A 13,717-nucleotide genomic window follows, 5' to 3' on the forward strand; every position below is an offset into this window, starting at 1 on the left:
TATATATATATATATATATATATATATATATATATATATATATATATATATATATATAAAAGAAAGATTTAAGTATAGAAAGAAAATGTATCTTTTGTTGTGAAGTAATTCTGGCATATTGATCTCTGCAGTACTTACTTTTGAAACGAACATATTTCACTGAGAATATTTTGAAAAATAACTTTTAATTATAATAAATAAATAATAATTTTAAAATTTACATTAAGATCCACTAAATATTATGTTGCAGGTGCAACAGCGAGTTAAAATGAGCAAGTCAACTCGGAAGAGACGCTCTTAACATTGTGAGTACCTCTCACGATTTTACGATACTGTTGTAATAATATATAATAGAACTTTTTGATATTTTCACTCGGTAGCATTTAAGTGCGCTTCGTCCTACATAGTGCAAGTTTGTTATAAAGGTTAATCGGTGCAACGATGCTAAAAGATTCTCTGTAGCGTGATGAACTATCGATTACCCAAAAAGTTTCAAATGGGTAACATCCTGTAGTACAAATTTAATATTTGACTCTTAAATCACATAATTCATTACATGATATATTCCAATTAATGTATATACGTCAGATAAAAGAAAATTTTATTATCAAACTTTTAAATAACGATATTCATGTAATGTATTCTTCAAAATTTATATAGTGTAACTGTAGTATACTGCACGTCATGATACACAAAAGATATTTATTTATATCATCAGAAAGCGTTCCATGACGTTGTGTGTAAAAAAAAAAGAACTTGGCCATTTCCTTCGAACTATAGCTCCTGTATAACCAAGTGCGATGACGTCTTTCCTCAATGTCAGTTTTTTTCAATTTTCTATGCAGTTCTGAAGCTATTCATATATTATAACGTATTCTATTCTAATTCCAATCCTTTAACTTCTGTACGTAAAATTAACTCTGTCAGGAGACTCAAAAATAAGAATAATAAATATTCCAAAAAAAGAACAAGAAAGAGAACATGCTTCTTTTAAATTTTTTTGTGTCTTGGGTCTTCGAAAAGAAAAATAAGAATACCTGAAAAGTATCTATAATATATAAAGAAAGGAAGAGATATGTTCAAAATTTGTAGATGAAAGTTTTGATGCATATGTGTGATAAGATGTATGATAAATAATTATCCAATGCCATTATACAATGAAAGTTCTTATTTTTATCTTCTAAGTATAGAAAAAGAAAGATTACGAAGTATGTTTAAAGCTGTGTGTAACCTTGTGAGGAAGAAATATTCTCAATAATATATTTGACTTTAAATATTAAAATAATATATTCTCATTTTTCTATAAAAAGTATAAACAAAATAAAAAAAGTAATAAAATAAAGATAATTGGGCACATTAACAGTAACGAGTATTATTATGAGATAACAGAAACCGTAATACTAATTCATTCCTTTGTGTCTTAATAACAATTTTTTCCTACATATCTATTAAATTTTGAAGCAAGACAAATATTGTAATTATGAACATTGTAATTATGAACGTAATTTTTTTGTAATTTTTTAAAAATGTCTTTCTCATTGTAGTAATGAAGCATTAAACATAATAAATGTAATTAAAATATTAACGATATTGCGTATTATTTGAATTTCTTTTTGTACGGAATCCCCCCTAAAAAACTAATTTTAATATTGGAGTTTGCTTACGTATAGTAAACCGATAGGTTAAAGGTCAAGAAACCTTGATTTTACAAAGAGGTTAATGCCCGATTAAGGTTCAGGGAAAAGGGTCTATTGAAATACTATGTTCATTTGTTATCGAGAACATACAAGTCGGAATTAACAATTAACTAAGTAATATCTAATTAAACGAATTTTAAACAAGTAGATTGCATGTCAGAATGAAATCCACTTGAATGTCTGCACTACTGCGTGTTTCACAATCAGTTCATCTTATATAATTAATGATGGTAATTTCTTAAAGTTTAATTATCTGTTATATGCCATGCTTTTGTATCTCCGCCATGTAAACTGTCCTCTGAATACATTAACTTTGTTAAATATACGTGCAAAATATAAATCTCTCCAAGATTTATGCTCACTGCACACAAATTCGCTCGGATATACTGTGCAGTGTTCAATCCTAATTGATTACAACAATTTACGGATTAGTACGAAGAATGCGAGATATAAATGTTGAACTTCAAAGTATCGACGTAAAGCAGATACTCAATTCGACATTTGATGACAACCAGTGCAGAAAAGATGTCCGATGGAGATGCTTTTAACGATATGACACTGATTCTTGTTGACAGAAGACGCCGGAAGACGCCGTATCTAGGCTGACTTTGCCGGAAGTCGGTAGAACGACACGGAGATGACGAAGAGGTTCGAGTTCAATTGGCAGATCGAGGTGCCGGAAGCACTCCGCACCGGCTGCGTCTTCGATCGTTGGACGGAGGAGAAGGATAACACTGAAATCGAGCTGAATTGTCTGTTTAAAGTCGACGAGTACGGTTTCTTTATCTATTGGCAAAGCGAGGGAAAGGTAAGGATTTTTGTTTGCCCTTTCTGTTCGCGCCCTTTCGTCCTCTCGATAAAGAAGTGAAGTACCTTGGACATTCTCACAAGTCCTGAATATACACGTTATTTTTATCTTGTTTCTCTTCCTTACAGGATGGCGATGTTATAGAGTTGTGTCAAGTGAGTGACATTAGAGCCGGAGGCGTTCCTAAGGTAAAACAATTGTTCTACCGTTTCAAAATATGATGATAAGTCAGATTTGTTAAAGTTACAATAGTCACTCGGATTTACCGGAAAAGAACCGATTAAATTGATAAAAAAGAATTAAAGTACTGAAAAATGTATTTAAAAATTTACATAAGGATATTGAGATTTAGTCTCATATTTGGCGACTTCTTTGCTCAATTAATGATTAATTTATTTAGCGGTCTAGTTTAATTTATTATTAAAAAAAAAGAAGGAAAAGAAAAAAGGAAATATGCAATAACATTTGATATCTAATAAAACCGACGCATTTTAAGCAGGATCCCAAGTTATTTGACAAGCTACTTAGCAAACATGGCGAACAGTTGGAAGAGAAAAGTCTGACCATCTGTTCTGGTGCAGATTACACCAATATCAATTATCAGCACGTTGTATGTCCGGATCCTGTCACAGCCAAGGTAACACACGTGCCATAAACTAATCGTGATAACGGCGGAAGCACAGCATCGACATGTCATTCGATTTATCGGTCAAGTGAACTATTATTAGCGGGATGCTACAATACCGATATAGCGTTCAGAATCGCTAACGTTTTACGAAATTGTTGTTTTCTCATAGTTTATTACGGATATAAGTAGTAAAGTGTCATTACATTAATAAATATCATTACATTAACGATATTAGATTGTAATATCTTATAATATTTTTTCATAATAGCTTCTGGGAAACGTAACACGTGATATGACACGAACGTATAATCGCGATTATGCTAAATTTCTCGATCGATTTGCTTTGTATTGCTCTTTTATTTCTTTCCGTTACGTGTTTCCGTGTCGTTTTCAAGAGAATCGTTAGTTTCTGCCGTAATGGAGAGGAAATAGCGTGAATGTGCCATACACGGTTCTGTATATCGTATTACAATCGATTCCTTATCGCGTACTGTATGTGCCATGTTAAATTGTGATTACACAACTTGACAATTCCATTGAAATGAATTATGACTAATTATCGTATGTTTCCTAAGTAACAAGATGACACTTTAATGACGTCTTATTGACATTAAAGGCATTATTAAGGTATTATTAAGATATCATTGGACATCATTTTTCTTGGGTTGAAATATTATATTATTGGGCAGCACATCTGCTTGCTCTTTATTTGAAGCTCGTTAACTTCAAGTACTTTTTGTATATTTTAATGCTATTCAATACATTTCAATACAAATTAATACATTTAAGAAAGTTATTGTTCAAATCGCTTTTATATCAAATATTTAAATTAGCAATAGTTTTGTCGAGATAGCAAAATTATTTCTCTCTTCCCAATTATAAGTACCTTATCTATTTATAAACGTAATAGTATATTATAAACGTAATAGTATATTATGTTATAATAGCTGATAAAGTTACTTTAATGCTCTTTTAAATTTATATCTCTATTGTAACAGACTTAATATATTCTTCCATTAAAAATAAAAGAACAAACTGATGTTATTTTATTCATATATGTCGTCATAGACATGGTTGGACGGCGTTCGATCGATTACGCACAACGTCAAAGCGAATAACGTTTGCCCACTTACGTGTCTGAAGAAACAGTGAGTTTGCCAATGCATTTATATACACTTGCACTAACGCGTCTGTAAACACCATACTGTTTACCTCCATGAAATAATTAGCCATAAATATGTTACAACAGACGTATGTAATAACTTTGTGTTTCTTTAATTCCTTTCTGAAAAGAATATTTAATTTTCAATAAGCCAATAAGTATATTCGATTGAAGTAGAAATTATAAAGCTTTTAAATTTTTTTTCTTTTTTTTATATATTTTATTGAATCATTCTTTCTTTTTTTAAATCTCTTTTCTTTTTTAATGAGATTATATTAGCTTTTATGATCAAAGACTTAACGAAAACCTGAAAATTGACAAAAATACATGATATATCAAACCGCATATATTTTCTCATTTTTTAAGAAAGTAGAATCGGGAATAAAATGCATTTTGTGCAATTTTAGTTGGATGCGACTCAGAATGTTGGTGGATCCCAATGGAAAAGTTCCAGTGAAAGTAGTCGCGAGAACTTTCGCGTCTGGTAAAACAGAAAAGCTCGTTTACCAATGTCTCTCTGAATTAGGCCTACCTAGTGGAAAGGTATCTTAATAATTATTAGAATAAATAATCGATCTTACTTTCTATCTCGCGGAATTATTATAAAAACTTTTGTTTGTGTTTAGAATGATGTGATAGAACCTGACGATTTCACTTTCGATGCATTCTACGCGCTTTATCATAAAATATGCCCGAGGAACGACATAGAAGAATTATTTCAATCAATGTGAGTATTTTTTCTCGAAGAAATTTTAAATTTAAAAACTATATCACGTACTATTTCCTATATAAAAATAATTAACACATTTTTTAACGATCATTATTAATTACAAATTTTAATCATTTCATATTATTTATACGCGATAATAATAAATAAAAAAATATGTAAAGAAAGTTGTGTATATTTTATATACATGAATTTTTAAACATACATTTTAATATATTTTATTTTTTGTAATATACTTTATGGTTTGAATTTATTTTAGTGTCATGACACAAGCAAAATTATTAAAATAAAATTTTAAAACGAATTTTATGTAATTATTTTATGTTATTATTTATATGTGAATCGAAAAAAAAAATATATATATAATTATATATTTTATACATGTGTATACATTTTTATGCATACATTTTATTACATTTTATTTTTTGCAATATTTTATAGTTTTTCATTTTAACACGATACGGACAGATAATTGTTTTACGATAAACAACATATCACTAATTTATCTCAAAAATTTTAGAACGCAGGGCAAGGCCGATACAATTAACCTGGAACAACTGATCACCTTTCTTAACGAAAAGCAAAGGGATCCGACTTTGAACGAAATTCTCTATCCACTCTATGACGAGAAACGCGCGCTGGAAATTATTAATGATTACGAGCAGAATGAAGTTACTCGTAATGAAAGTAAGAGCTTGATAAACAATCACGTATCCTCGAAATGTTTCTCTCGAACAGTTTTCTCGAATCTAAAATTAAACTTGATCGTTCGTATTTCTGAAGCTCGAGATATTGATTTCTTTGTAAATATTTCACTTATCTCTCTCTCTATGTACAAGTTATTAGGGTATTAAACTATCATAAAGATATCAAAGACGGAGTAAATTTAATGAACCTGCAAAATTAAATTGGCAAAATTCAATTGACTTGGCTTAGCTAAGACTAAAGAATTAATGAACCGCCTTAACTTGTAGCTTCAAATCAACTTTTTTTATACATAATTGCATGCTTCCAGGAACGATGACGAAGGACGGCTTCATAAGGTACCTGATGTCCGATGAAAACGCGCCAGTTTTCCTCGATAGACTAGACGTTTATATGGATATGGACCAACCTCTTGCGCATTATTACATCAATTCGAGCCACAATACATACCTGAGCGGACGTCAATTTGGTGGAAGAAGCAGTGTCGAAATGTATAGACAAGTTCTATTAGCCGGATGCAGGTAACAAATATTACATAAATATGAAAGTAATGATTATTCCGAATTTACTGTAGCGATTTTCAATACAATATTTATAGCTATATCGATTGTGCTAGATTATCAACGTATCTGATTGAATATATAATATTATGCATTAGATCGATATACCCATACATCTATCTTTATTTCATAATAATAAAGCATTCTAACTCATTTTTTACAATAAATTACAATACAGGTTTTAAAGATTAATTTAATAAATATTTGTTTCTTCTTATTATTTTTATCTTGAATTAAATTATATTTAATTCTTGTTAAATTAAATCCTTGTTAAAATGTTATATTTAGATGCTTGTGATATTTAGAATAATTTTAATTTATTAATTTATTACTTTATTAATTGATACGAGAAAATTACTTTATATATTAATATATATATAAATAATCGAAAAATTATTTTATTATAATAAAATAGCGAATAATCAATAACTACACAAATTATCAATTTTAGTTTCTCTTTTTTTTTTCAATTCAAATTTAAAGATGCGTCGAATTGGATTGTTGGGACGGCAAAGGGGAAGATGAGGAACCGATAATCACTCATGGCAAAGCTATGTGTACCGACATTCTATTCAAGGACGTTATATACGCAGTCAGAGACACGGCCTTCGTTACATCGGAATATCCAGTAATTCTCAGCTTCGAAAATCATTGTAGCAAGAAGCAACAAAATAAATTGGCTAAGTACTGTGATGAAATTCTGGGTGATCTGTTGTTGAAAGAACCTCTAAAAGAATACCCTGTAAGTTCTTATGCGTGTCAATTAATCACAGATATTGTAAAATGTTTTAATGACAGTTTCTGAGTACATAGATTTGTTCCAATAAATATTTTCAATTGCTATTAAGATATAATATAATATATAATTACAATAAATTTTATAATACTAACAACGAATAAAAATATAAATAAAATTTTTTGTTCTCTTGTTTTTTTTTAATTTCTTGTATCAAACTCGCATTTATGATTAATTAATTACTCAAAACTTTTTTAGTTTAGCTTTTTGTATTGTAGCTTTAAGTGCACTTATAGATAAAACATTATTAACAGTTGGAGCCAGGAGTACCGCTGCCACCACCCAGTGTACTGAAACGCAAGATTCTCATTAAAAACAAGCGCCTAAGACCCGAAGTCGAGAAGCAGGAATTGGAGCTCTTCATGCAAGGTCAATTCGTGATTGAGGACGAGATCAAAGAAGATGCCAGTGCGCCGCCGACAGTCGCCGTCGCTGTGGAGCAGCCACCGGTAAAAGTAACAGTCATTATGATCCTTAGATGGAGCATGATAGTGCCCCTTCACTTTAATCGAATTAAGCGATCAAAGTTTCTTTTGATAAAATATTTCTCCTCGACTACAGGAAGATAATTCTGAATCCATAACGTCAGCGGGCATTCAGCAACAGCAATCTGGTACTGGTTCAGTGGGATTTGGAGAAAGCATAGAGTTGGCAGTGGCTCAAAATTATATCGGAAGTACTACTAATGTACATCCGTGGTTGTCCTCCATGGTTAACTATGCGCAACCTATAAAATTTGTCAGTTTCGATGAGGCCGAAGGTGAAATTTTTGTATTTTTGAGAGAAATTATATTTTATTTAGAATTATAATTATTCTGCAAAATTATAAGTTATCTTTAATTATGCTGCAGTATTATAAGTATTCTTCAATGAGTGTCAATTATAGAAATGAAGTACTATTTCAGAAAAGAACATTCATTACAATATGTCTTCCTTCCCGGAAACGGCTGGCTTGACCTATTTGAAAACCTCTGCCATTGAATTTGTAAATTATAACAAGCGGCAGATGAGTCGGATTTATCCGAAAGGTACACGAGCCGACTCTTCCAACTATATGCCACAGGTAAAGCACGAACTTGTAGAGCGCAATTTGTGCAACGGGAAACATGAAAAAAAGTCTCAATGATCGATCGTCGCGAAACAGGTCTTCTGGAACGCTGGCTGCCAAATGGTGTCGCTGAACTTTCAAACTGCGGATCTACCCATGCAATTGAATCAAGGCAAGTTCGAGTACAACGGATCTTCGGGCTATTTATTAAAGCCGGATTTCATGAGACGCGCTGATAGAAGCTTCGATCCTTTTGCCGAAAGCCCCGTGGATGGAGTAATCGCTACGCAATGTAGCGTTCAGGTACGTTTTTTTTCCCTGAATGATAATCCAAGTCACTCTCGAAATATATTTTTCTATTCTACTTGAAAAGTCGAATAATTTGCATAAGAATGATTATTATCATCTCGTTTTTATTATGTACATTATGAAGTTTTGGCATTTATGAATTGTATGGTATTTTAAAAAAATGCAATTTCTCTATAATACTTACCAAAAAAATTTAATTATGTTGGTAAAATATGTACATTAGTTAAACATTCATATGTTTATACATTTCGTGGAATTTTTTCATATATATAAAGATTTACTAATATAATACTAATTCGTTATCTTTTCAACAATAATATGTTAGGTATTATTATGTTATTCTTTTATATGAAATTATTATTTAATTATTTAATTTTAGTTATTACGATAATGATATTATTAAATTTATAATTAAATTTATAATTTATGAAAAAAAAGAATCATTATTCTTAATAATAATAATAAAATTTTAAAATAATAAGAAAAAATAATAATATATAATAGTTCCAAATGAATGAAAAAAACTTAAGTGAAAGTTTACATATAACTCACATAATTGTAATTTTAAAATATAATGAGAGAATATATGCAAAATATATTTTAATTATTAATAGCTCTTTGTATTAATATAGGATAATAAGAAAATAAGATAAAATACAAAAGAATGAATTAAAAATTAAGAAACATTTTTATTATATAAATTTATTATATAATAAATTTATATTATTGATTTGTTATTATAATAGGTAATAGCTGGTCAGTTTTTATCCGACAAAAAAGTCGGGACGTACGTTGAAGTTGAAATGTATGGCCTACCAACCGATACGATACGCAAGGAATTTCGCACAAGAGTCGTTCCTGCCAACGGTTTGAACCCCGTTTACAATGAAGAGCCCTTCCTCTTCAGGAAAGTCGTCCTACCAGATTTGGCCGCTTTGAGATTCGCGGTATACGATGAATCGAACGGCAAATTGCTAGGACAGAGAATCGTTCCTTTGGACGGTTTGCAAGCTGGATATCGGCACATTGCATTGCGAACTGAGGCCAACTTTCCTATGTCTTTGCCTATGCTGTTTTGTAACATTGATATAAAAATCTATGTGCCAGATGGTTTTGAAGGTTCGACATTGGCTATGTTTTAGTCGCATGATAAATCAATATCATCAATAAATCTCCGCTACTTTATTTTTTGTATATTTATAATTTTAATAGATTATATAATTTTGTTCAAAATGATGTATTTCCTGCTAATTCTGTTAAATTGAACTATTTCATATAAGTATCTCATTTTTTCTGCTTAATATTGTTATTTAATGAATAAGTTCATCTTTTATTTAAAATTCTCAATTATAAAAAAAATAAATTCTAAATAAAATTTTAGTATATATATATATATATATATACACGTATATATATATATATATATTAATGATATTAATCGATTAATATTATACTTAAAACTTTTTATAATCTTTTTAGAATTTATGGATGCTTTGACGGCGCCGCGAGCATTTAAAAAATCAGAAAGCATGTCGCAAACTAAAATGCGGGGTCTAGGAATTGAAGAGAGTGATAGTAAAAATAACATGGATAACAAAAATAACGTATTATCTCATCAACAAGAGGCAGCGAAACCAAGAGGTATAAAATACGGATAAAATACAGAATTTCCAACTATGAATGATGAATCTATACTTATTTTGTTTTTACAGAGGAAATGAAGTTCGATCCAATCACTCTCGAGACTCTGAGACAAGAAAAGGGTTATCAAAAAGTATTACGAAAACAGCAAAAAGAATTGGAGTCTTTGAAGAAGAGACATCACAAGGAGAAAGTCACTGTCCAGAAGCAACATTGCGTAGCAATAGAGAAAATCTTTAAGGGGAAAAAGTTAGTCATTTTTGTACAATTTAAATTTGTTTTAAATTTTCTTCATATATGTGATAACTCTTATAAAAGCATTTGCTTAATTAGTAAATTAAATATTTTTCTCTTAATTAAATATATTTCTTTTTCTATACAGAATTATAAAAGATAAGAAATTTTTATGTGTTTCAACAAAAAATTTTATTTAAAAGTTATTTTTATTTATTATTTAAAATTAAATATTTCAGAATTATTGAAAACTTGAAGACTGAAGAAAAAAAATTCTACAATTTTGAAATAGCATAAAAAAAATTTAAGATAATAATAGCAAACTGAATTTGGAGCAAAAAATTAAAATACTATTTTTTTCGAAAATTTTTATAAAAATTTCTAATAAAATGGTTAAAATAAAATTATTTTAGCACATAGAACTGATACAATTTAAAGTTCGTAGAATTGAGAGTTAAATATACGCATTACGAAAATAATTGATTAAAATAATAGTAGAATAAATTCTTATAAAATAAAATAAAATAAAATAAGAGAAAAAGACACAAAAGAGACAAAAAAATGAAAATTTTAGCAAAGCGGAACTTTCGAGGGACCCCATTGTTCGCCGTGCAGTTTCTGAACAGACGACCCAATGGTCGCGTCTCGCCGACAGGCAGCGCCGGGAGGAACGCGATCTAATCCGTGGGCATTTAGAAGAGCGACGGACGCAGCTGTGCAAATTGTGCATGACCGCGCAGCTGGCGCAACAGAAACAGCAGACTGCACGTCACGATCGCGAGATGAAAGAAATAACAGCACGACAGGCGAGACGGTCGGTGGAGAGCGCGAGGGAAGTGATGAACGACAAGACTTTGAAGACACGTGGGATCAAGGAAGGCAGACTCAGGGAGATGCAGCAGAACAACACGAAAAAGTTTATGGAGGAGCGCAAAGTCGCTCAGATGGTACAGAATAGGGAAAAAGAGAAACTAAAGGTCGTCCACGAAAAACAATTGGAGGAGTTACAAAAGGATATAAACGCGGTAAGACAACAGACTCTCGCTAGGCTAGAAGTTTTTCCAATAGTATAGCTTTGTACATTCATTGCGTTTGCACATTCATTGCGTTTGCACATTAAAAACAATATATCTACATGTTTATTATATATGACTTGTAATCATAAGTAATTTATGCAATCTAATATTGAACTCTTAAACATTTATTTTAACATTCCATTGACAGAATAGATAATTTTGAAAATATTTTAAGTTTTTGTGTATTTATTTTGATAAAATAAGTATCGATGTGATATATACAGCGAATTTGATAAAAAAAAAGATTGTTAGAAAATCTAATTTATTGTATATTTCTGTTTCATAATTAAGCTGAATTCTATTTATTGAATGTTAAAATTAATTTTGTTATTATATTTTTTCCTTATGTTGTTTCCTTATGTTTTAATTATTACACTTTATTTAATATTTTATTTAATATTACTTTTTATTTTTTATATAAATCTATTTTCTTAAAATATTTTTTATTGTATATCTCATATTATTTGTGATATTTTATATTGTATAAAATAAATAAGTTATAGATAATTTATGTAATAAAGTTTTTTTAATCCGAAATAAGTAGGACTATTAGTAACAGATTCGAAGTATCAAAAATATGGATCATCTGAAATTATGAATTTTTTATTTTTTATTTACATACTTCTCTATTTATTTTTATTTTAATTTATGTGTAAAAGCCTTTAGAAAATGTATTGAAAATATATAATATATTAATACAAATATATTAATACAAGATTGTTTGTTAATATAATTATTCTCACACATTAAATTATCTTTTAGTACTAAATTTTTATTTTTGAGAATTAAATCTTCCAATGCCATACTAGCCGAAATCATTTGATCATATACAAAGTTTTTTCAAAATTGCAGCTTAGTTTTTAAGAAAACTTCAATTAAAAAACGATTAATTTTTTTTACTATAAGTGATTATAATAATTTTTATCGTATTTGTGAAATCTATTATAAAATATAAAGAAACAAAAAAATATAAAAAACAAAAAGCTTTTATATATATAAAAGATACTACAAACTTTTATTCAATGTTTGGAACCTGTTGTTTGAAATAGATCTATGTTCAAATAATTAAAATTAAATAATATGAAATGCTTTAATAATATTTTTACATTAATAATTATTTAAAAAAATTTTTTAATACATATATTTTGCCAATATATCTAATTTTATTTAATGTAATCTATTACGAGTCTACTAATGTATGAACTTATATTTCTTTCATAAAATTATAATTTCTTAAATTACAAAAATTAAAGTTTTCTAGTTATGTAAAAAATAAATTAATTGACACAAACATGTAATTTATCTGAACATAAGTTTACTTCATTTAAATTCATTTATTTAAAATATCGAGTCCATTTTCTTCAAAATAATTGGTTTAGTCATACAAACGACTTTTCCAGATCATGGATATGTACAAGAATGAGGATATGGACTACGAACCGGCTAAGATGCTGGCTGAATTCTACGTGTGATGAGTGCCAGCCAAGTTTCTCCGCAAATTTTCTCCGTAGTGAGAAATACATTGCGAAGGGGAGGACTATTTTCAAACAATTTACTACTGTCGTTAATTATACTTGAAATTGGGATCAAATTTCATTAGATGTCGTTCTCGTATTTACAAATGTCGCATATTGTGAAAAAGAAAGAAAATAAGCAACCACATTAACGTTTCTAATTCATTCAGCCAAGTATTTTTTTATAAGCAGACATTTTATGTCTCCATAGTCTCCGAGTACCTAGACTAACGAGGGAGTCAATACAACTAAAGTGATCTAGTCAAGTATTAAATATATATTATACTTATAAAACGTATATCATGTCGTGGCTGATGTGAAACGGGTGATGCGATTCGTCGAAGTGAATATTTTTTGATTGTTAACGCTATTGTCGAAGTCTATCAGAATAGAAAACATGTGTGTGGGCATGTGTGAACTATTGTCTGTATTCGTGAATCGATGCCTAATATTGGGAGGAACTTTCTTTGTTACCGTGATGATTCCTAGACCATACATACCTTAAGTTGAGAGACGCTCTCACGGTCGGACCTAGCCGATAATTCTCGTGATTGCTGATAATGACTAGAGTATTATAGAGCGTTTTGAGAATCTCGAGACTGCGCAATTTACAGTCGCGGACTATAATTTATAGATCGAAGGAAGCGCCTCTTACATGGCCCTTACATGAATGGTCGCATAGGATTGTAAATAAACTTCAAACAAGAGCCTAGTATAATGATTACTACGTTGTTGTTTTCATTATAACATAATGTTATTTACATAAATTATTATATCATCCTATATATATATATATATATATATATATATAT

General features: G+C 29.5%; 1 protein-coding gene across 1 annotated transcript; it reads left to right on the top strand.

Annotated features, from left to right (window-relative positions):
- The first annotated feature begins 2,334 nt into the window (after positions 1-2,334).
- On the top strand, positions 2,335-13,053 carry LOC105617321 (1-phosphatidylinositol 4,5-bisphosphate phosphodiesterase-like). The gene is made up of 18 exons (XM_012198887.1): positions 2,335-2,505; positions 2,634-2,693; positions 3,005-3,142; positions 4,202-4,281; positions 4,703-4,838; positions 4,922-5,022; positions 5,543-5,709; positions 6,038-6,248; positions 6,771-7,029; positions 7,338-7,544; positions 7,684-7,843; positions 7,989-8,146; positions 8,228-8,434; positions 9,187-9,559; positions 9,920-10,081; positions 10,153-10,330; positions 10,890-11,340; positions 12,792-13,053. Exons 1-18 carry the CDS (start codon positions 2,335-2,337, stop codon positions 12,861-12,863), a joined length of 3,291 nt encoding a protein of 1,096 aa, XP_012054277.1. The 3' UTR covers positions 12,864-13,053.
- The last annotated feature ends 664 nt before the right edge of the window (positions 13,054-13,717 follow it).

This window comes from Atta cephalotes (assembly GCF_000143395.1).
Source record: "Atta cephalotes unplaced genomic scaffold scaffold00012, whole genome shotgun sequence".
In the NCBI taxonomy this organism is placed as follows: domain Eukaryota; kingdom Metazoa; phylum Arthropoda; class Insecta; order Hymenoptera; family Formicidae; genus Atta; species Atta cephalotes.

Coding starts and splice junctions, on each gene's coding strand:
- LOC105617321 (XM_012198887.1), top strand. CDS start 2,335: ATGACGAAGAGGTTCGAGTTCAATTGGCAGATCGAGGTGCCGGAAGCA. Junction 5,023..5,542: donor GAAGAATTATTTCAATCAAT/GTGAGTATTTTT, acceptor CAAAAATTTTAG/AACGCAGGGCAAGGCCGATA. Junction 9,560..9,919: donor TGTGCCAGATGGTTTTGAAG/GTTCGACATTGG, acceptor TAATCTTTTTAG/AATTTATGGATGCTTTGACG.